Below are 23,733 nucleotides of genomic sequence, written 5' to 3'. Positions count from 1 at the left end.
GCATAAGTAGGAGGGAGAGGCAGGTGGGAATGCAGGCATGGGGAGTCCCTGAAATGTCAGCACTCCAATCCCACAAGCAATTGTGAAGCTAGAGTGACAGCACTGTCAATTCAGTTTATCCAAAGCCAATGGCACCGATCCCCACCCAGCTCTACACCTCACACTATAGGTTTAACTGGGAGTGAGAAACTAGCTAGAGCTAGAACTAGTGTCCCTTTAAGCTAAACTAAACAGGTGTGTTTTTAGTCTAGACTTGAATATTGAAAGTGAGCCTGAAACCCGCACATTCCACAGCTGAGGAGCTCTATAGGAGAAAGCTCTGCAGCCTGCCGTAGATCTTTCTACCCTAGGTACTAACAGATATCCCGCACCTTGAGATCGAAGCAAGCGTGGGGGATTGTATGTGGTCAGCAGATTATTAAGGTAGTCTGGTGCAAGGCCATTCAGTGCTTTATAGGTTAACAGCAGTATTTTATAGTCAATCCGAGACTTAACTGGTAACCAATGAAGGGAGGATAAGACTGGTGTGATGTGATCAAATTTTTTAGTGTTTGTGAGAACTCTGGCTGCCGCATTTTGAACCAGCTGAAGTTTATTTAAGGAACCAGACGGGCAACCAGAAAGGAGGGCATTACAGTAGTCTAGTCTGGTAGTTATGAAGGCATGTATTAATTTTTCTGCATCACGAAGTGAGAGCATCTTACGAAGCTTGGCTATGTTTCGTAGATGATAAAACGCAGTTCTAGTAATACTTCTTATGTGAGCATCAAAACATATATCTGAATCTACTAGAAGACCAAGATTTCTAACCACTGTGTTAGGTTGTGTAGGAAGGCCACTAATGCTGAGGTGGTGAAACTTATTAGACCAGAATATAGACCAGTTAATACTGATGGTATCTCATGCTGCGTCATATGTTTTAAAATTACTACACACTGAATACTGAACTGAAGCTTGACATTAAAAAAATTAAATCGCAAATCAAATCGTAATCGCAATTTCTGTCAGAAAAATCACGATTCGATATTTTCCCCAAATCGTGCAGCTCTAATCTGAATCAGTTTAAACAGCTATTCCCTGAAACTAATGTAATACCCGAGCAACATTACATGTTGCATCTTCCCAGTCAAATCATATCTTTTGGTCCTTTAATAAGGAGTATGTACATGCTATTTGTGGCAAACCACAGTTATTTCAAGAAATGGGCACCTAAATTAAACTTTAAAAATGTTTGCAAATCACTTGCAAAACATAATCAGCTACTTGAATGCTGTCAGAATGAAATGGGCACTGAGTATCCAATTTTTGCAGCTGAGAAAGAATTGGGGCCGGTCTCAGAGGTGGTAAATACTGATTATGTTAAGTCTAAACTTAGAGATTTTTTGGGTGTGAATGTCATACAATCTGTTGTCACTGTGAAATGGCTTGTCCTTAATGGTAATAAGTACATCAGTGGGAAGTCTATGATAATCGCAGATGTGGATGATACTTTACCTGTGTTTGGATTGATAAAGGATATCTTTGTGATAGATTACTCTTTTGTTGCTTTTGAGTATCAGCGTTATGAAAATTTACATTTTGATAAAGATTTGTTGCCGTATGAAGTGGCAGTGCCCATTCTTGCCCAGGCAACAGAATTAGTGCATGAGCTTATTGATTACACCTCATATTTTTTTATTAGTTTCAAAGGAAGTGTGTTTGTGCCATTGAAATATAATATTTGTGACATCATTGCATATAGAAACAGGCCTGTGGATATACATGTATCATACGTTGTGGCTGAGTTTAACTTATGGTTCAGTGGTATGTCCTATCTTCCAAATTATACAGAATATTTTGTATATTATACATATTAGTATTAGTTTTGCCACTTTAAGAAAAACATATTTTTGCAGTTTTGACTGAAATAGAGGATTCTTTACTTTATCCTAATAAAGTGAGCCGTAAAATGCAGTTAACTTTACCTTGTAACAAACCATTATGTGTTTAAGGTTCTCTGGCTAACTTACCTATCGAGTGGCATAAATAGGATCTAATATAGCCTGTTTTACCAGAAAATTACTCAATTTTAGGATATTCTGACTAAATGAGGCATCAAAGATATAATTGAGATCAATTCAAGAACATACAAGAAATGCCAAATATAAAAACTAGTAAATAACTTTTAAAACAAGATAATTAATCTTTCTAGATCCAAGATTTTCAATAGCTCATGCATACACATGAAAATTGCTACATAATCAATGAAAGGAGCCAGACATAGTGACTTGAGTTAGGTTTTTCTTATTTACTTATTTATCCAACTGAATGTTGCAACAATTGCTTACTATGTACTTTTATAATGTTTCTGAAAGTGTTCCAAACTGCATTTTGCAATACTTTGATGTCAAATTACAAACTTCACATAAATCTGACATATTTAAAAAGTACACTGACTAAGATGAGTTTAATGCCAAAACAAATAAATAAGAAATCATTTATTTGCCATGAAGTAAGTTTTTGATATTGAATGAAATGTGTGACCATACCCCAGTCAGTGAAAGTGTGTTCCTTACCCCTGGCCCCAGAGGGTTAAAAAAGGTCATGACCCACATGGTCCATAGTGACCAGACTTGCGGGGCTCCAGGTCAATGAGCAACTTGGAATTTACATTTAATCCTGATTGCCTGGGCTGAGGACAGAAATGTACCTCTAGGACTCGTCAGCTTGGACCAGAAGAAGGTGTTTGACTAAGTGGACCACTGCTTCCTGTTCAGGGTACTGAGCAGACTAGGTTTGGGGCCTAAGTTCTTGGGATGGGTACATACTCTCTGTACTGAAATCAATAGTCATGTGTCTATCAATGGCTCCCTCAGTGATTGGGTTCTCTAATTAAGTGGAGTGAGACAGGGTTGCCCTCTCTCCCCCCTGTAAATACAGTCACTGGCAAGCGCCATCCATGCCCACCTGGGTATCGATGGCCTGATCCTGCCAGGGAGTAGGGGCCTAATGGTTAAGCTCGCCCAGTATGCAGATGACATCACTCTGTTTATGTGCTTCAACAGGTAACTCAGTCACACCCTGGACTTCATGTAGACATTCAGGAAGGACTCCAGGGCTGAACTCAACCTCAGCAAGTCAGTGGTGAAGTACTTTGGCAGCTGGAAGGCAAGAGAGGATGTCCTGGGAGGCTTCACTCTCTGACACGGCCCTTTCAAGGTATTAGGGCTTAACTAACTTTCGAAAAGTCCTGTTGGAATATATTGGGAAGAGCGTTTTACCATCACAGGATGGAAGATGGGGTTGTGTAAGGCCAGATCCCTGTCCTTCCTGGGTTGTCACCTTGAAGTTAGATATCCTTCCCACTCTGCGTAGCCCATGTGTTCCCCATGCCCATGTGGAGAGGCTTAACCAAGGATGTGTTTAGCCTTGTCTGTAGTGGCAGGTATGAATATGTGAGGAAGGAAATGATGTACCTTAGAAAGGACAATGGGGGGGGGGTGTTCCTGTCTTCCCTCTCAAGCTTGACTGCCTGTTCTTCTCCCAGATCTGTGTAAGTCTGGTGGCTCCCCTTCATCACCACCAAAAGTATTTTGTTCAATTGAGGCTGGCCCTGCCCATGACATGTCTGCTGACATTGTGGTTCAGTGCCGGGCCCAAGACGCTGCCAGCCCACTATCTCCATGCTATTAAGTGGAATAAATCACTTCTGGCAGGTCTTCCCCTAGGGACCCTCACCAGGCACTGAGCCCTGTATAGGGCTGTGCTGGAGAAGAGGGGAACTCGGACTGTGTGGAACCAGGAGAAGGACTCTTGGACCAGAATCCAGCCCAAATGTGTGGATAAAGTCCTGCAGGCCCTGAACTGGCAGTGTGCGCATGGTAAGCTGCTGGTCAGTGAAATACTGTACAGGCACAAGCTGACCAGACAACCAGGCTACCCAAATCCCGAGTGCTCTGAGGAAGAGACCCTCAGGCACGTTTTTTTGGACTGTGGGTATGCCAAAGAGGCCTGGGGATCAGGTGAAGGCCTGTACTGAAAACTAGACCCGCAGTTTGGGTTGTCCTATGATAAGGTGATGATATAAATGTATGAGTTTCATGTTCTCTTCATATGCTTTGAATATGACATGTTTCCCTTTTCCAAGGGACTTTATTTTCAATGTGAAACAGCCTGACGGATTTAGTATTCTCACCAAAGGTGTCATTCCTTTCTACTGCTGCTGCTTTGAGATATGTGTCCATGCAATTTTATATGGAATGTAATACAGTTTTTTTCAATTGTTTACACACAATTTTGAAAACAGGGTTCTTTTTTTCAAAATATAATCACAATTATCCAAACACCACACTCAATTTGCAGAATTCCTAGATTGTTTGCAAAATGACACACTTCAGTCAAAACATACACACTTCAGTCAAAACATACACACATATTTGTGAAAATGCTATTAGTTTTCATTTAACCAACACAGTCCTCAATGATCAGACACTATTGCAGACAGTTTCACACTGCTGTGATAAATAAAAAAGTAATTTTAGGAAATAGCATGTGCTAGATTTTTGGGCAGACATTGTTATGTAAGGGATCATTTTGATGACAAAACAAAATAGTGACAAACCCACAACATTCTTCATGATTAGTTTGAGATATAGGGAGAATGTACACAAATAGGCCTACTATAAACTTACCAAGCACTGCACAACACTGATGCTGCAGACTGAATATTTCAAGTATTTATTTCAATTCAAGAAATACAGTATTTCTTACCATAATCAGTTACAGTAATCAACCAACAATGAAATCAATGAAACAAATAAAATCTGTAGACAAATAAAAATTACTGCATGAAGTACATACAGTTTGACTCTGAAAAAAAAAGCAACACAAATACTGTAACTATTCTTCATCTCTCCGTCTGGCTGGATCAGGCCATAAGATTTCATCCACATCACAGGCTATGTCTTCATTGGCAAGGCACCGTTGGAAGAATCGCCTTGAGTGACGAATCCACCCCTGCACAGAAGCTGCTTCGATTTGATCACATGCCTGCTCCATGGCCTGAATGAGGGGCAAACGGTCATAGGGCCGCAGGTCGTATACCTTCCACCGCCATGCTGAAAAAACTCTTCGATTGGATTCAGGAAGGGGGAGTATGGGGGAAGGTATAAGACTTCAAATTCAGGGTGATCATGGAACCAATTCTGGACCAGAGCAGCCCGATGGAATGAGACATTGTCCCAAACGACAATGTACCGCATCTGGTCCACTTGGTTTAATGCTGTGACAATCTCTTGCAATCTGTCAAGAAATGCAAGTATTAGATTTGCATTATAGGGTCCCAGATTTGCATGGTGGTGGAGGACCCCATTTTGTGTGATAGCAGCGCAGAGGGTGATGTTACCCCCTCGCTGCCCTGGCCTCGCTGCCCTGTGTCCAATTACTTCGTGTTTTTGCAAGGTTAAATCCAGCCTCATCCACATATATAAATTCATGCTGAATTTGTTCTGCATCCATTTGCAAGACTCTCTGAAACACAGTAAAAGACAATAGGATGCTATTCGCCTCTCTCACCTCATGTAATCGTTTTCTGTTCTTCCTATGCCCGGGTCGCTGCTCGTGCGGTCGACCGGCTGGCTTGTAGAGTGGCTGTCTCCTGACCTGTCTTCCCCTACTGTTTGTACAGTGAGGTCAATAAGTATTTGATCACCCTGTGATTTTGCAAGTTCTCTTACTTAGAAATCATGGAGGGGTCTACAATTTTCAGCATAGGTGCATTTCTACTGTGAGAGACAGAATCTAAAAAGAAAAATCCAGAAATCACATTGTATGATTTTTTAACAATTTATTTGTGAATTACTGTGTCAAATAAGTATTTGATCACTTGCTTATCAGCCAGATTTCTGACCCTCAAAGACCTGTTATTTTGCTTTTAAATAGTCCAGCTACACTCTGCTCATGATTCTAAATTAGTAGCACCTGTTTGAGGTCATTAGCTGTCATAAAGACACCTGTGCACCCCACAATCAGCCAAAGTCTAAGTAGCAACATGGGCAAAACCAAAGAGCTGTCAAAAGACACAAGAGACAAAATTGTAGACCTTCACAAAGCTGGAAAGGGCTACGGGGCAATTGTCAAGCAGCTTGGTGAAAAAAGAACAACTGTTGGAGCAATTGTCAGAAAATGGAAGAGGCTAATGATGACTGTCAATGTCCCTCATACTGGGGCCCCACGGAAGATCTCTCCTCGTGGGGTTTCAATGATGCTAAGAATGGTGAAGAATCAGCCCAGAGCTACATGGGAGGAGCTGGTCAATGCCGTGAAGAGAGCTGGGACCATCATTTCCAAGGCTACTATCAGTAATACACTAAGACGTCATGGTTTAAAATCTTGCATCGCACGGAAGGTTCCCCTGCTTAAGTCAGCCCATGTCCAGGCCCGTCTGAAGTTTGCCAGGGACCATCTGGATGATTCAGAGGAGTCATGAGAGAAAGTCTTGTGGTCAGATGAGACCAAAGTAGAACTTTTTGGTCTTAACTCCATTCGCCGTGTTTGGAGGAAGAAGAATGATGAGTATTATCCCAATAATACCATACTTACAGTGAAGAATGGGGCTGGAAGCATCATGCTCTGGGGGTGTTTTTCTGCACAGGGGACAGGACGACTGCACTGTATTAAGGAGAGGATGAACGGGGCCATGTATTGTGACATATTGGGCAAAAACCTCCTTCCCTTAGTCAGAGCATTAAAGATGGGTCGTGGCTGGGTCTTCCAACATGACAATGACCCAAAGCACACAGCCAGGAAAACCAAGGAGTGGCTCCGTAAGAAGCATATCAAGGTTCTGGAGTGGCCTAGCCAGTCTCCAGACCTAAATCCAATACAAAATCTTTGGAGGGAACTGAAACTCTGTGTTGCTCAGCGACAGCCCCGAAACCTGACAGATCTAGAGAAGATCTGTATGGAGGAGTGGGCCAAAATCCCTCCTGCAGTGTGTGCAAACCTGGTGAAGAACTACAGGAACCGTTTGACCTCTGTAATTGTTAACAAAGGCTTCTGTACCAAATATTTATTTTTTTTGACTCAAGTGATCAAATACTTATTTGACACAGTAATTCACAAATAAATTGTTAAAAAATCATACAATGTGATTTCCGGATTTTTCTTTTTAGATTCTGTCTCTCACAGTGGTGTCACGTTCGGCCGGTAGGCGAACCAGGAAGCAGGCGAGCTGAGCCAAACTTACGGGTAGAAGGGGGTTTATTGGCTGACGGACAGACAGGCACGGACATCTACGGACAATACAATGACAGATCTGGGGTACACTGACTTAGACGCGGACTAAATACAAGAGACAGGCTAAGGGTAACGAATCACAGCTGAGAACAATCAGGGAATCACACGAGGTAACGAGGTGGGCGTGGCACACATCGGGAGCGGACGGAGCGGGGCGTGACAAGTGGAAATGCACCTATGCTGAAAATTGTAGACCCCTCCATGATTTCTAAGTAAGAGAACTTGCAAAATCACAGGGTGATCAAATACTTATTGACCTCACTGTATATGTATGGTCAGGTTGATCTGATCTTGATCACACTGCTCTATGTGCCCTTTAATTGCCCCTCGGGGACAAATAAAGTGTTTGAAATGAAAATGAAATGAAATATCTATTGCACATTTTTTTGTGCCAGAACATTATGAGCAGTGCACAATACCACACCATAGCAGTAAAATGAACAATACATACCTCCACATACTCAGTGCGCAGATGTTTCACTCTCTCTGAATTTCTGTCAAATGGTACAGTACCCGATACAGTTGCTTCATGTGTACTTGATTTCGAGCTAATGTTGACAGAGAGACTCGTTGGATGTTATTGAAAATACGGTCATCGTTGATGATATTGGCTTGGATTTTTCGCAGCCTGATACAATTATTGGCCATAACCATGTTCACAATGGCGGCCTCTTGTGCACGGGTGAACATAGGGCCCCTTCCACCTTGGTGTCCTCGACCCTCAATCCTATGTGAAAAATATACTGTATATATAAAAAAATACACATGCAGCCTACTGTCAAATGTCACAGTAAACAATATTGATGATAAGTACAGCAAGCTTAAGTTTCAATGTACTGTGTGGTTAGCTTACCTGTTTTCTCGATGAAATGTCCGAATTACTGACGCAACAGTATTTCTGCTGAGATTTGGTTGAACTCTTTGTCCAGCTTCCATCAGTGTCAGTCCATGGTCGATAACATGGTCAATAAGTGTTGCACGGATTTCTTGAGTCAAATTTGGTCCTCGTCTTCTTTGTTCAGGTTCTATCAACTCTTCAAGTCCTTCTGTACCTCTTCCTCTACCTAGGCCTCTTCCTCTATCTCCTTCTTCTCCTCTTCCTCTACCTGGGCCTCTTCCTCTACCTCCTTCTCCTCTTCCTCTACCTAGGCCTCCTCCTCTACCTCCTTCTCCTCTTCCTCTACCTGGGCCTCTTCCTCTACCTGGGCCTCTTCCTCTATCTCCTTCTTCTCCTCTTCCTCTACCTGGGCCTCTTCCTCTATCTCCTTCTTCTCCTCTTCCTCTACCTGGGCCTCCTCCTCTACCTCCTTCTCCTCTTCTTCTACCTGGGCCTCTTCCTCTTCCTCTACCTGGGCCTCTTCCTCTATCTCCTTCTTCTCCTCTTCCTCTACCTGGGCCTCCTCCTCTACCTGGGCCTCTTCCTCTTCCTCTACCTGGGCCTCTTCCTCTATCTCCTTCTTCTCCTCTTCCTCTACCTGGGCCTCCTCCTCTACCTAGGCCTCTTCCTCTACCTCCTTCTTCTCCTCTTTGAGCTCCCCCTCTCATTCTCACTCTTCTTCTAGCTCCTTCCATTTTTGATGAATACAGGTTGTCGGGGAGAGTGATCAGCCCCCCCCGGCTGCTGGCCCACAGAGTATGAGACACGCGCTGATTTACTTGCTGCAAGGGTAACCCCACCTCAGTGTGAGCTACAAAGGTGTGGCCCCTCGACAGAGTTTATTTATACTATAAGGTAAACATACTGATATCAGGTTACATTGTGGGTGTGAATAACATTTTAGAATGGGATGGAACCAATGGGAATGTGGGAGTGGGAACAGGAACAACAGAACGTGCGTCAGAGGTGGCCTCGTCTGCTGCACGTGATAGAAAGTTACTGTTGAGCATTTACACAGGTGCTACATGGAACAAGTTATGCATCCTTGAGAATACAGTTGAGTGATAATATATACAATTTCAGCCCAACAGTCCCTCCTGTTTATCATGAACCGTGTATTCGACATCCGCCATCCACATCTTGCCGAAACATTTTCTGTGGGCGGCATCACTAAACAACGGTGTCATCATGTTCTTCATCAGCGAGGAACTCTTGTTGGCTCAGGGCAGTGTATGCTACAACAAAAGAATTAACAACCATTCTGCTAATCACAGCTTTACAACATGGTATAATGCAAATGGAAAGAATACAAAGAAAAATCAAACATGTGATAACCATTATTACAAGAAATTTGAATACATGGAACAAGTTATGCATCCTTGAGAATACAGTTGAGTGATAATATATACATGGAACAAGTTATGCATCCTTGAGAATACAGTTCTCAAGGATCCCCCTTGAAATAGCCAATCAAACCAAGATGTGCTAGGGTGAAAGTCCTCGGCCATGGCTTTCCGAAGATCTCTGAGACAGTTCATGGCTTCAGTCATATTAGGGGAATGGACATTATCTGGAATGTATGTACAACAAGTATTGTTCAATAAAACACAAAGAATGGAAATAAAGAATTGGATTTAGTGACATTGAAGTCGATCCAGAACAGAAGATTACAAGTGCCATTAATAAGTCCTGGGGCATAGGGATTCGTGTCATTAATGGTGATACCAGAATGCTGATATCCAACCCCTCCAAATGAAGATGCACATTTAGCCTGGGATTTATTCATGGGCTTAGCATATATTGTGGGACCTTCCGCATGTATGGGCATATGTGAACATATGTAACAGTTGGAAACATTGGACTTCGTAACTGTGTCGTGTACGTAGCGATACCAGTAATTCTGCATATAGGGATGTGAGTGGTTAGTTGTAAGAGGTCTCAAATGGGAGCCATCGTGCGTCTACCTGGGGGCGCGGCGAGTGTTATCCGATGTGGACCTCGTCCACAAAAGCAACCCGCTGACTACAGTCAGGAGGACCAGAAGCCATGTTACAAGGAACCGCTTACAGTGAGCCATTCTAAAAGTGAGTGCAGATCAGTTGGTTTCTTCACCGGGTTGAGACGTCGGCACCCTATTGGTTACCGCGCCTTTGTAGCGGACTTCCACTGCTACTCCGTCGGTTGTACTGGCTCCTGTAGGAGTTTAATGAGCTTGCAGTGACTTCTGTGTATCCACGATGGTCGCTCCGCTATCTTCACGGCTGTCGGGGTCGTGAGGAGCACTTGATACGGGCCATCCCACCTGGGAGAGCTCCAGTCCTTCCGAAGGAGGACCTTGACGAGAACCCAATCTCCAGGTTTTAGGTTGTCCTGTAATACAGAAGCAGAATTTACTGGCAGACTACTGGGTCTTTGTAATTCTTGAGTGCGCAGCAGTTTGCTCATCCAATCCGCAAGTGTTGTTTCCCTGTGCGCCTTTGTTATGTCACTCATCTCTGTAGCTAGAGGAAAAGGCCTACCATGCACTATTTCGAACGGCGTAAGACCAGCTGGGGTTGGCGTAATTCTCATCCACAATTTTACCAGAGATAAGCATTCTGGCCATGGCCTCCCTGTCTCTTCCACTGTTTTTCTTAGCCTAGTTTTTATGGTACCGTTGGTTCTTTACACTAATCCTGCACTCTGAGGATGGTACAGATCTGGCCATTCAAATTGCGCGCCGGAAGGAAAGTGATCTCGCGTGACACCGCAGTATTTCCCGTGAACACAGAAAATGCATTGACACAGGAAAGACATGATCAGTAGGGGGCAGTCATGTAACGCACTGAACTGAAGCGGCAGCGAACATCATCGCGAGCTGCTGTACAGTAAAAGGCTCGTTTGAGATGAGCCAAATCTGCGCGGAATCGATGGGAAACGATTGGCTGAGGACACAGTTGTTCAATATCCGCGTAATATCGTAATATCCGCATACGTGTAATATCCGCATTTGATCTCGTAGGTATCTGTTCCGCTTCCAGGGCTCTGTTCCACTTTTTTAACTTGACATAGCAACCTGTTCAATATCAAAAATCGAATATAGTTAAAGGAACATATAAAACGTTGTACTGCTCAATTTAAATAGTCCATACAGTCTGTGCTTTAGGCCTGTAAGTGATTAGGCTGTGATTAGGCCTGTAAGTAGTATTTTTAACCAGCAGTAATTTAAAATAATACATTTGGCTATACTAAATATATATATTTACATATGCATATTTATGCTGGGTTCATTCTCGAAAGAGCGGTGACTGACAGTGATATCGAAGCAATTGACGGGACAAAAATATTTTCCCCGTTAGTTCAATTTTGTATGTATTGGCAAAGTGATTATATTTAGTCTAATTTAGTTTAGTTTTTTTAGTTAATTTAGAAAATCGTTTGGAGCATTTTTTGATCGTTAAATATAAGGAGTAGGCTATGTTGGGGTGTATTATTTCCTGTTAGAAAACATACATTTTAAAAGCTGAAAATCCGTTAAAACATTCGCTATAAGCTGGAGCTTAACCATAAAACATTGTTTATTTTTTTCTGTAGATGAAAAAAAAACACGGGTTAATAAACAAACATAACATAAAGCAAGCCTTTATGGATTCTTTTAATTCCTATAGCCTATTTCAAGGACAATGTAAGCATTATTTTACAACGAATCAATCAATGAAATGGTATAAAACAGAAAAAAATATATTTCGCGAAATACAGGGCTCTCAAGTGTCACGCATTGAGAACTCGGAAATTCTGAGTTGAGTGACATTATGGTGCGTTCGATTATTTCTCTCCAAGTCGGAACTCGGATGAAAACATCACGAAACGTCAAGAAAAACGTTGCTTCCCGTCGGAAACACGCCTCTTTTATGAAGTCGGACAAGATTTGCCCCAAGAGCCTGTCACTTACCAGCCAATCAAAAAAAAAGAAAGGGCCTACACAATAGCCAATCAGAAAATAGTACTATTGTATCTGGGTAAAATACAACACAACAACCAATGAAAAGGCATCCTGTGGAATGTCACTCTTGCCTGTCTTCAAAACTTGACAGCCCTGGAAATATTTTACAGTTTTGAATTATGTTTAGCTTCTGTCTGTATGACCATAAATTACAGAGTAACCGTCTCTTCTCATAGAAGGCTAAAAAATGCAGTGATCACGCAGGCTCCGGTACACGCAATATATTTTGCTAACTTGACAACCTAGCTGTTCATTATCAAAATCAAATATAGTTTGATTTTGGAACATATAAAACATTGCACTGCTCAATTTAAATAGTCCATACAGTCTGTGCCATTCAGCATGAGCACCACCTCACTGTGATTAGGCCAGTAAGTAGTATTTTTAACCAGCAGTAATTTAAAATATCTTGAATTACATTTTAACCCCCCAGAGCCAAGCCTGCTCTTCTCTCCTTTATTCATAGGGTGGGGGAAGGTGAAAGGTGAATTGGCACGTTTAAAAGTGACAGGAACGACCCCCTCTCATTAACATTTGTGAGGTTAGATCTTGTAATTTGAAGGGTTGTGAAAGCCATAAGGTATTGCTAGGGTGCAAAGTCCAAAAAGCAAGGAATATCTGCGCTGTGTTACTCGTTAGTTGCGCAGTAATATTTTATGAATCACAAGAATAGGCCAACATGCAATTACAAAATTCAATGCTCTGCAGTTTTTAATTTAACTTCTGAAGGCCATTTTGCGATCTCAATCGTCATACACCAGCATAGACCACCGTTTTCTCAATTACTTTTTCTTAGATTTTTGTTTTACTATGCCACTCAAACGCACATAATGCTATGCCTTTATTCTCAAAATAGACTATTAGGATCTCATATTGCTACAACTTTGTACACAACAATACGGCAACAACTTTACAACGGGACACGTTTTTTTTATTATTTGTATCATTATTATTTTATGTTTTTGATAACAGCAGATTCTCAACAACAACAATGCCAAAAAAACTTATTTATTCAAGTGATCAGAAATGTACAGTATATTTTCATTTTACAGTTTTGCCAATGCTTAGACATTTTTAAACAACTTTAGACATTGTTACATTCCAGTATGTCCTCTCTGGCTGCCTGCTGTGAAACAACAGACATAACAAATACTGCCCAAATAGCCATCTTTGAGCGCGGAATCACTGCTGAGTTTGAAACGACCGAGGCATTGCTGTCTTTGCAAGCCATACTTGCCATACCAAAGGTGATGATTTGTTTGAGCAAGTTGTTTTGGCAATGAACAAATTTGAATTACTGTACCATTTGACAAGTTAAGTGGCCTTGCCACCGATTGAGCTTCAGTCATGCTTGGCCAGCAAAAGGGACTAACTGCATTGTTTAACTCTTGGGGGTCCAGTGCATCGTCGTCGAGTTTTCGCGTCTATTTCAGTTTATATCTCGCTGAAATCTTACATCTGTACAATCATGAAAAAAACGCTGGCTAAATCCGTAATCTGTCTTCTTTTCAAAACGTCCATTGTCGGAAGTATTACAGTTTTTAAAATTGGGTTAAATCGGCATCGGGGGCGTGTAGTACCGCTCTCACCCGAAGATCGCTATTCCACATTCTAAATAGCCGCATTAGCGCGTATTCAGATCGTATTCGCATGGTAATTTGATTAACAGCGCAGCGGTGAAACGCGATCCAGATACGTCCCCATCAGCGCCATAAAAGGGGGGTAGGGACGTGGCCAGGTGACAATGGCTCATTCATACACATGAAAGTTGCTACATATTCAACGAAAGGAGCCAGAAATAGTTACGAGTTAGCTTTTTCTTATTTATTTATCCAAATGAATGTTGTGTCGCAGCGCTGGGCTCAGAGTTTGGGGGAACCACCCCTTAAGACACCAATTACGCCACCCTGGGAATTGCACCCATGGAAATAGTTCCTAAGCTAAGTAAAACTCCAAAAAGGCACTCAGGTCCCTTACGAAACAAAATTATATTTAAATATATGAAAATTTCAATATATTTTGCTTAACAACATTGGACATTTAGTAACAATTTGAACATTTCTATGCAACTAAAGTTATGGAATTGTATTCAGAAATTGTAGTATTCATGCCACAAATTCAAATATTTCAATAAGAAAAATATGCATACTACTATAATATATGAGAAAATGTATTGAATACATATATGTTTTCATATATTATAATGTATTGGAAAATACATAAACAATTGCCGCTTTTCATATATTGAGATTTACATGAACAATATATTTTAATGCAATATATTGCTTTATATGATCCCTCATATATTCTAGAATATATTTTGAGTTAATATATTTTTTAATTATTTCATATTATACATTTAATAATATATTTGCAGCTACACTATAACTAATATGTCAGTATATTGTTAGATGTATGATGTGCAGTTTGAAAAATACATTTACTCAAATATATTTCAAAATATATTAGGAATCATATAAATATATTAATATGATAAACTACTTCACATCATACATCTAATGATATATTTGCAGTTATTTATTGTATAACAATGTTTTCCTGAAATTCAACCTAGAAACAATGTGACAAGTTCCACACTAAACCTCATACATTACGTTTGAACATATTTAAAAGTCGTCACAAGTTGTGTATTATCAAATTCTATACAACATGCAAATATAATAATTTAAAATATAACAAAGAAAAAAACAAAAAGTTTATAAATAAGAATCCTTCTGCCACAAGTCTGTTTCTAAAAAACATTTATTTAGACCTTTACAAATTTTTGGAAAAACAGACATTTAGCAAGACTTTGAGAGCAATTGCTAAAACATCAAATAATATAAAAATGATTTTTTACAGAAATATGCTGTAATTAAAGTTATACAAATTATTTGCCTGAAATTATCAAATTTATATCCTGAGTAACATTTTTTTTAAACAGAGTCCTTCTGATTAATTGGAAAAATCAACTACACAATACTAATGTTTGCAGTAGATGTAGACTCCATTGTCTTGCTCTTCATTTGGTGTCTCAGTTCACAAATTCTTGTGTTGATGGTCTTCCGCACTTCACCAGATTTAGCATCTGGGTGGTGCTTTAGAACAGTGTCTATGACAGAGAATACAAAATTTATGATATTTCAATCATTGACATTCATGCAATATTCATACCCAGGAAAATTTTATTGTTTTAATCAAGAAGTGCATAAAAATAGCAGATCTCTATTTTTGAGTTCAAATGAGCACATTGTAACGGCAAGCCCGGGAAGGAAACACGGATCCAGAAGTGCAGGGCAAGTAGACGTTTAATAACGTGATTGGTATGCGATAACAGGAGAAGGGGGTGAGCCGATGTCGAGTCCCGGTGGTAATCCCTACGGAGCGAACTCGAGGTGGGGCGAAGCCCCGGCCCCGGTGGAGCTGGTCGTAAGGGAGGTGATCGGCGCGCAGTAGTCGTTGTCGAGGTCCGGAAGCAAGGGTCGATGCCGGGGAAATCAGTCCAACGATGAGGCACACGACAGGAACACAGGGAAGCGGGCGGACGGGAGATGTCGGGCTGGACAGGATCGGTGGGTTAGTTGCGGGAACGGGACTGAAGAGGAAAGGTACACGGGTTAGGAGCAAACACAGGGCTAACTGGCAGGGCAAGGAGAATCGGGGAGACGGAGGACAAGAAGAGTGCTCGGTAAGGCGTGGATTCATCTGCGCAATACTTCGCATGGCAGAGCGGGTGCTTCTGCCTTTTGTAATGACGTTAATGACTTCCGGAAGGTTTGCACCTGTCTGTCTCCACCCCCGGTGACGTGACAGTACCCCCCCCCTGACGGCCGCCCCCTGGAGGCCGTCGACGTCGACGAGGGCGACCCCTAGGTCGAGGAGCCGGCTTGTCGGGATGAGCTAGGTGGAAGGCGGTCGCCAAGGCGGGTTCGGAGAGGGAAGACGCCGGTACCCAGCTGCGTTCATCCGAACCAGCGCCCCCCCAGTCGACCAGGTATTGCAGCCGCCCTTGTCGCCTCCGGGAATCCAGAACGGATCGCTCCCGGGAAGCAGTCTCTTCGGCCACCGGAGGGGCCACGTCGTCAAGACGCTCGGGTGCCGGACGGAAGGAGCTGTATTTAACGGGTTTAAGGAGGGAAACATGAAAGGTAGGACAGATCCGATACATTCGAGGCAGCTGGAGTCTCACCGACACTGGTCCGATTCTTTTTTGTATACGGAACGGCCCGATGAAACGTGCAGACAGTTTACGGCACCCAGGGATCTTGAGGTTCTTCGTTGACAGCCACACACGTTGTCCCACTCGGTAAGGGAAACCAGGCTGCTGGTGTCGATCAGCATGAGTTTTCAGCCGATCAGCTTGGGTGTGCAGGGCTGTTTGGACTCGCCGCCAGGCTTGTTTGCTGTCTTGGTACCAGGCTTCTACACGAGGGACTGGTCCCGGAGGAGCATCCCAAGGGAACAAGGGAGGCTGGAAACCTAACACGCACTGAAAAGGGGTCAATTTCGTTATAGGACTTACCCGGGAATTCAAGGAATATTCCACCCACACCAGATGAGCAGACCACGCAGTCGGGTCGTTTCTACAGAGCAAGCGGAGGGCCTTCGAAATCTCCCGGTTGGTGCGTTCCGCCAACCCGTTTGACTGAGGATGGTAAGCCGATGTCAGACTGAGGGAGATGTTGAGTTTAGTGCAGAATTCCCGGAACACTCGAGATGCAAATTGTGGGCCCCGATCGGAGACGATGTCTTCGGGTATCCCCGTGAAGCGGAACAGCTCACGAACTAACACCTCCGCGAGATCAATCGCGGAGGGTAGTTTCGGTAGTGAAACGAGCCGACACATCTTCGAAAACCTGTCGACGATGGTGAGAATTATCGTTTTACCGGCCGAGCGAGGGAGGTCTGTAATGAAATCCATGGCGATGTGAGACCAGGGTCTGGAGGGCACAGGCAAGGGCTATAGAAGGCCAGCAGGGCTGGAATTAGTGGATTTGCATCGGGCGCAATCGGGGCAGCTTTCAACAAAACCCTGTACTTGCTGACGCCACCCAGGCCACCAATAGCGTCGGGCGATCAGGAGCTGGGTGGCCGATATCCCTGGATGGCAGGTACCAGGTATGGCGTGAACCCACTTCAGTAATCCAGACCTGTGGGAAGGAGGCACGAAGAACCTACCAGGTGGGCATTGAGGGGGTCGTTTCCGAAGCTCGTTCTCTGCCTTGATAGCTTCTTCGATCCCCCAGGAAATAGACGAGATGAAACAGGACGGGTTCAGAATGGGATAGGTTTTTTCTTCGTTGTCCGGGGGGTCGTACTGACGTGACAAGGCGTCGGCTTTAACGTTTCTTTTACCCGGGAGATAACTCACCCTGAACGAAATCCCTCTGGATGAGGACCGCTCCTACTCCGGCTTCAGAGGCGTCTACCTCCACTTCAAAGGGAAGATCGGGTTGGGGTTGCGTTAGGACCGGTGCCGTGCAAAAGGCTCTTTTCAAACGGGAAAAGGCGAGCCCGGCTGCGTCTGTCCAGGTAAGACGAACCGGCTTTCCTTGAGTGAGAGAGGTGAGAGATGCAGCAATACGACTGAAGTTCCTGATAAACCTGCGATAAAAGTTAGCGAAACCCAGAAACCTTTGCAGCTCTTTCAAGGTTCTAGGTTGAGGCCACTCACGTATAGCTTCGATCTTGTGAACATCCATAGCCACCGCCCCTGTTTGTACTACATAGCCTAGAAATTTCACTGTGGATCGGTGAAACTCACATTTTTCTCCTTTGGCGTACAGGTTATGATCCCGTAATCTCTGCAACACCTGCCGTACGTGCTGCCGGTGAACCTGCTTAGACGGAGAGTAAATCAGGATATCATCTATGTATACCACCACGAATTTATGAATCATGTCTCGGAAGACATGGTTCATAAACGACTGGAATATTGAAGGGCTGTTGGCTAATCCGTACGGCATAACTAAGTATTCGAACTGTCCCCTACTGGTGACGAAAGAGGTTTTCCATTCGTCACCGGCTCGTATTCTAACCAGATTGTAGGCACTGCGTAGATCTAATTTCGTGAAAATCACTGCGTCGCGTAACTGTTCCAAAGAGGAGGGGATTAAAGGAAGGGGTTCCCTTCTCTTGATGGTAATTGCGTTCAGGGAACGGTAATCCACCACCGGTCGCAGCCCCCCATCCTTCTTTTTTATGAAAAAGAATCCTGCCGTCACGGGTGACGTGGAGGGTTGAATTATGCCTTGTTTTAGACCGTCCCGAATGTAGGTCTCCAACGTCTCCTCTTCATGCAGTGAAACGGGGTACAATCGACCCCGAGGAAGGGTTGCGCCTTCCAGAAGATCGATGGCGCAGTCACAGTCTCTGTGGGGAGGAAGTTGGAAGGCTTTATCTTTACTGAAGACGTCTCGATATTCACTATATTCCGGAGGTATCATATCGAGATTTTCTGGTTCAGGACTTTCCACAGTAGTGGCTCTACAAGGTAGAAACATACACTCATGCAGACATCGGTCAGACCAGGCAGTGATTTCCCCAGTCCTCCACTCGATTCGGGGGTTGTGCTTACGTAACCAGGGGAGCCCTAGAATTAGAGAATCCTTGGTCTGGGGTAACACAAAGACCTCGGCGGTCTCAATATGTAGAGCTCCCACCTGCATCACCAAAGGGTGGGTCCGATGTTGGATGGTTCTTCGCATGGCAGAGCGGGTGCTTCTGCCTTTTGTAATGACGTTAATGACTTCCGGAAGGTTTGCACCTGTCTGTCTCCACCCCCGGTGACGTGACACACATATTAACCATGAGGCTCTTTGGGGAGAAAACATCACTGAGCGGCATTCTCCAAATGTGTTTCCCTATATAATCAAATGTTGGCTGGACTCATGCAGCAGGTGTGCTTTGTCTCCCAGTACATACCATTTCACAATGTGGGCCTGGATAAAGTATGGGCTATAAATGATACTGGGGTTCACCATGACAAAGCATGCACTTCAGCTATATGGGTTTCGCAGCATTGAATGTGAATACTAAAGGAAGTACATACCAATTAGTGCATCCAGCTTTATTTTATCCAGGGGCTCTCGACGTTCTGCAGTTGGGTCAATCTTATTCTTGCCTCCAGTGAGATTGGACCGTAACAGTACATCTACACTGAAGAGGCCTAACAGCAACACCCGAGCCATACCACTGGCAGTCCTCTGGGCCTTAGCAGTCTCCCAGCAATGGGGTGAAACACAAGTGCTGTCATCGCTTCCAAGTTTTACCTTCAAAAACACAACAGATACAATTTGAATTTGACATCTGAAACTAAAAGCAAGGAACATTTTTATCGGAACTATTACAAACTGTTTTAAAAACAATCATTATTTTATAATACTTTATGTAAGTGCAAATTCACTGGGTTCTAATTCACGTTAACCCTAAATATTGGAATGGAATCACAATTGGACATTTTTCTGAAGCTACACTGGCACAAATATCCTGAATAATATCCTGCCCTATCTTTACTCAATTTTCATCATTTTGTTATTCTTTACCCACCTGTTTAGGTGCCATTGGTGGTGTAACTCTATCACTCTCTTCAGCCCTTGGAAGATGAATGCTCAGTACTTTTTTCATGTCAGTCAGCAGTCCAGGTATTTCTGTATTTAAAAAATAGGCAGCGGTTGTAAGCTACTGAGAAAATGTAGAAATTCACTAATTATTTTGTAGTTGTTGATGTCAAAATGCAAAAAGTAGCTTTTTTTTTCTCTTGTAAACCATGGTAATGTTGTATTACTGACTCAAAATAAGATTACTATTCTTGTACTAAACTGTGGTCTCGATTTTGTCCAATGTGGTATCAAACACAAATGACTTTAACGCAACTTTATTGCAATACACTTGACCTGGAAAATTAATACAAATTAATTAATAAACAAAGACAGCACAACTTGACTTAAACAAAAATAAAAACAAAAAACTACTTGCCTCGAGTTACCAGGTTACGGAGTTTGGCATTTTCCTTTTGTAAGGACTTAATTTGTGATTGCAGCTCCTTAATCCTGCCATCGTCTGAGCTCTCACTACAGGCAGCTAATGGCATGTCAGCGCACACGTTGGAGAGAATCTCTTCTGCACCTCTTACAGGAGGTTCATTTGTGGCTTTCCTCTGTATTAACAAGTACTTAACTATAATTACATGTACAGTACAACACAAATGTATGGTGCTGATTCAATGTATTATTTACATTAACTTACAAAACACCTTAAAGATTTATGATTCATAAATGTTTCAATAAAGAACATTTACATGTAGACAAAATGTGCAAAAGGATCAACACAAGCAACAATCATGCTCTATATCTAAATTGCGTGTCTCCCTAATAAAGTGGATGGAAATCTATTCCTTTCTCCATTACCCATGGTGACATACTATGGGCTGATATTTGTGCCACTAGAAACTGAATATGAATTTTGTATATTTGAATCTGCAGTTAAAAACTGAATCTGAATTTAATAGTTTGAATCTGAATTCCAATAACTTGAAACATCATTTATCAGTTTCATATTATTAGTTTTCAGTTCGCAAATTCAATTTCAATCTATTGTGACACACATACGGGTCCTTGAAGAAAAGTAATCGACCGCAGATTCACAACGCAACTCATTTCTATGTTTATGACAGTTCTGCAGGTCGGGGTAAAGAGGAGGCGTGTGCCGGGATGTCAGAAAAACAAATGCTGGTGTTTTTAGTTCATTAACCATACTGTACGTTTGGTTAGTATATGTGGTTAAATGAACGATTTCTGGCACAGCTAGTTTATGTTAATATGGTAGGCTAATGCAAAACTAGCTAGGGATATGAATTGTACTTCTAGTTTAGTTTAAGTTATGGCTCGTCTGTTCATCTCATGTGGCTTTCTAGCCGTGTTTATGCTAAATATTTTTTTTAATATTCATCTCGCCGATATGAGGCGGAAATCAGTATTAATTTTATGTGAGTATGTAATATTATTTAGCACTTCATAATGCATAGAGAATGTAAATATGACCAATACAGTTATGTCCATGCAATGACATTTTTGTGGTGTTCTTGACTCTTTTCCTTTCTTAAACACCTACATTGCTAGTGTGTTTTGGTAATGAAAATTGCCTATTACTGATTACATGAAACATTACAATGGACTGAAATTGAATTTGCGAACTGAAAACTTTCAAGGTAGGATAAATGCTGTTTCAAGTTATTGGAATTCACATTCAAACTATTAAATTCAGATTCAGTTTTTAACTGCAGATTCAAATATACAAAATTCATATTCAGTTTCTAGTGGCACAAATATCAGCCCATGACATACAAACAAATCTTGTCAGCATTTTGCATCTACACAGGTTCAAATCCATTTCAGCAAGGCAGAAGAATTCAATTCAATTTCTGCCAATTTGAATTTATGTAAATTTATTTGAGCAGTATATAACAGTTAAGAAGAATCTAAAATATGATAGTTTTCATGCAGTGTAAACCTTCTGGTCTTAATTCCCAGCATAATTCCCTTTGTTTTAGATTAAAAAATTACAAGAAAAACTAAGATTACAACTTTCCAAACTTTTGACAGGCACCAAACACAAAGTATCATCATCATCATTATGCATTATATACACAATTTACCTTTTTAATGTTGACAGAAAATAAACGAGTTGCTTCTTCTTCAGACGTAGCTGATTGTGTGTCAGTGTGCAGGTTGGAAAGAATCTCTTACCTGAGCTGCATGTGTGACCTTCTTCTGTATGAAGAAATATTTGACTTTAATTAAATGTACAATACATTACATATGTGCATGACTGACAATGTATTGTTAAATACACTTACATGTGCTTCAGTTACATTTACATGTTCATAAAATTTTCTTATGAAAGATTCTCATTCGCTAAACCTAAATTGTGTATCTCCCTATCAAAGTCAAGAGAGGAACTGACATTATGACGTACAACCAGAACAAAAATATTTAACATCTTTTTAAGTTCAAGTCCATCTCAGCAGAGCACAAAAAGCTGGCTTTTCCACCAACCAGTAATTCTTGAATATTTAATTAAGCAGAATCTAATTAAATATGAAAATTTAATTTCCAAACCTTCTGACTGGTACCAAACACATGACTGTCAGAAGATACTGAAACATCAATTTTTCAGTCAGTTGTTCACACAAACTTTACACGGGGCTGAGTTGAAAGCAGCACAGCCGATAAATTACCTTTTTAATGTTGTGAGACAATGAACGGGCTCCTTCTTCTGTGTCCTCTTCAAAATCCAGCCGTTTTGGCTTCCTAATTCGTCTTATGTTCATAACTGGAGAGGGTTCCTTAGTCATTTCCCGCTCAGTCGATCTGAGAGCACTTTCTTTATCTGAAACATATAAATGAGTTACATATATACACTCATATAAATGAGTTATATTATATTTATCATCGTACTAAATGTCTAAAAACCACAATACAACGACAGGGAAAGCAGAGGAAAAGCAGATTTTGGCGTAGCTAAATTTGCCTAACCCTGACTTAGCAACGTGCTAGCTAGCATTCGTGTTGCATTGCAAGTAATTGACAAAAGATGCTTTGAAGCTCCGTATCACTAAGCTGCTATAAAGTTAGTGTCTAAAATATCATCCAAATTATCACTTTAGCTAACAATTTGGAATATAATAATGAGCTACCAAACAACCTTGAACTTACCTGACAATTGCAGCACCTTCGCTTCCTCTACAGGCCATCCGTTAACGGGTCGCTTTGAGTTTGGTCGTCGGCATTCCACAAGATATATTTTTGAAATGTCAGTTGAATCAAAGTCTACTATCCATTTGGTTTCGATCACACTAACCACGTCTTTATCTGGGCCAGCGTTCCAGGAAACCAACGCGAATTTCTGCATCTCCGTTTGTCGCTGCATTTTCTGCGCGCCAAGTACTAACGTAGTACTATTTGTCTGCGCATGCGCGTGTAGGAAACCGCGTCCTGCGTCGAGCCTCTCAGTACGTGGAGAGGTGTGTAATAGATAATTGTTCTGTTTCATATTTGTCTTTTATTAACATTGCCTTTTTATAGGATTAGTATGGAAAACTTGAAAAGGAAGTACATTTAACCTAACTGCAGTGCAGAAATTCCGTCGCAAACGCTTAGATGGAAAAAGAGGTTTGTTATGTAATAATTGTGTTCTTTTGTGTTGCACAAGATGCATTTCTGCTACTGATAAATTACAAATAAATTATAAAATATCACTCTGATGTGGTTTAACAGGGTTGAAAAAGTACGCTCATATAAAATTATTAAATTGTATTTATTTTTGCAGAAAAACCCAAAAAAACTCAGATATTGGTAGCGAACCTCAGCCATCAACTTCATCATGTCAGAATCTTGTAAGTTCATTCAACGAAGGAAATAAAAAGGATTACAGATCACATAGTGTGTATGATATAGGCGAGTGTCCTAACCACTAGGCCAACACTACATGTACACATAAACATTAAGAAATGTTGAACAACTATTACTTCTCAGCAATTCTTCAATGATGAGATTGCTGAGAGTGACTGGACACCTGAGTGGATTGTCCTCTGTAGATG

General features: G+C 41.7%; 1 protein-coding gene and 1 long non-coding RNA gene across 2 annotated transcripts; both read right to left on the bottom strand.

Annotated features, from left to right (window-relative positions):
- Positions 1-216: 216 nt before the first annotated feature.
- On the bottom strand, positions 217-3,859 carry LOC140593207 (uncharacterized). Its single transcript, XM_072717117.1, has 4 exons — positions 3,718-3,859; positions 3,060-3,190; positions 2,947-2,967; positions 217-858 (listed from the first exon to the last, which is right to left on the bottom strand). The coding sequence occupies exons 1-4, from the start codon at positions 3,857-3,859 to the stop codon at positions 217-219; spliced, it is 936 nt and encodes a 311-aa protein (XP_072573218.1).
- An 11,054-nt stretch (positions 3,860-14,913) lies between these two features.
- Positions 14,914-19,769, bottom strand: LOC140593131 (uncharacterized). The gene is made up of 3 exons (XR_011993397.1): positions 19,683-19,769; positions 19,186-19,405; positions 14,914-15,246 (listed from the first exon to the last, which is right to left on the bottom strand). It is a non-coding gene; the product is annotated as an uncharacterized lncRNA (long non-coding RNA).
- Between the last annotated feature and the right edge of the window lie 3,964 nt (positions 19,770-23,733).

This window comes from Paramormyrops kingsleyae, chromosome 10, assembly GCF_048594095.1.
Source record: "Paramormyrops kingsleyae isolate MSU_618 chromosome 10, PKINGS_0.4, whole genome shotgun sequence".
Lineage (NCBI taxonomy): Eukaryota > Metazoa > Chordata > Actinopteri > Osteoglossiformes > Mormyridae > Paramormyrops > Paramormyrops kingsleyae.
The sequence above is the reverse complement of the archived record's forward strand: the minus strand, read 5'-3'. Positions and strand labels throughout refer to the sequence as shown.

Bases quoted from the DNA above. Each gene is read 5' to 3' on its own strand.
- LOC140593207 (XM_072717117.1), bottom strand. From the start codon at position 3,859: ATGCGCACACTGCCAGTTCAGGGCCTGCAGGACTTTATCCACACATTT. The intron at 2,968-3,059 runs GTGTGACTGAGT...ACTCCCTGGCAG, and splicing joins ATGTCTACATGAAGTCCAGG to GATCAGGCCATCGATACCCA. The intron at 859-2,946 runs GTGGGCATGGAT...TGGTCTAATAAG, and splicing joins ATCAGGCCATCGATACCCAG to TTTCACCACCTCAGCATTAG.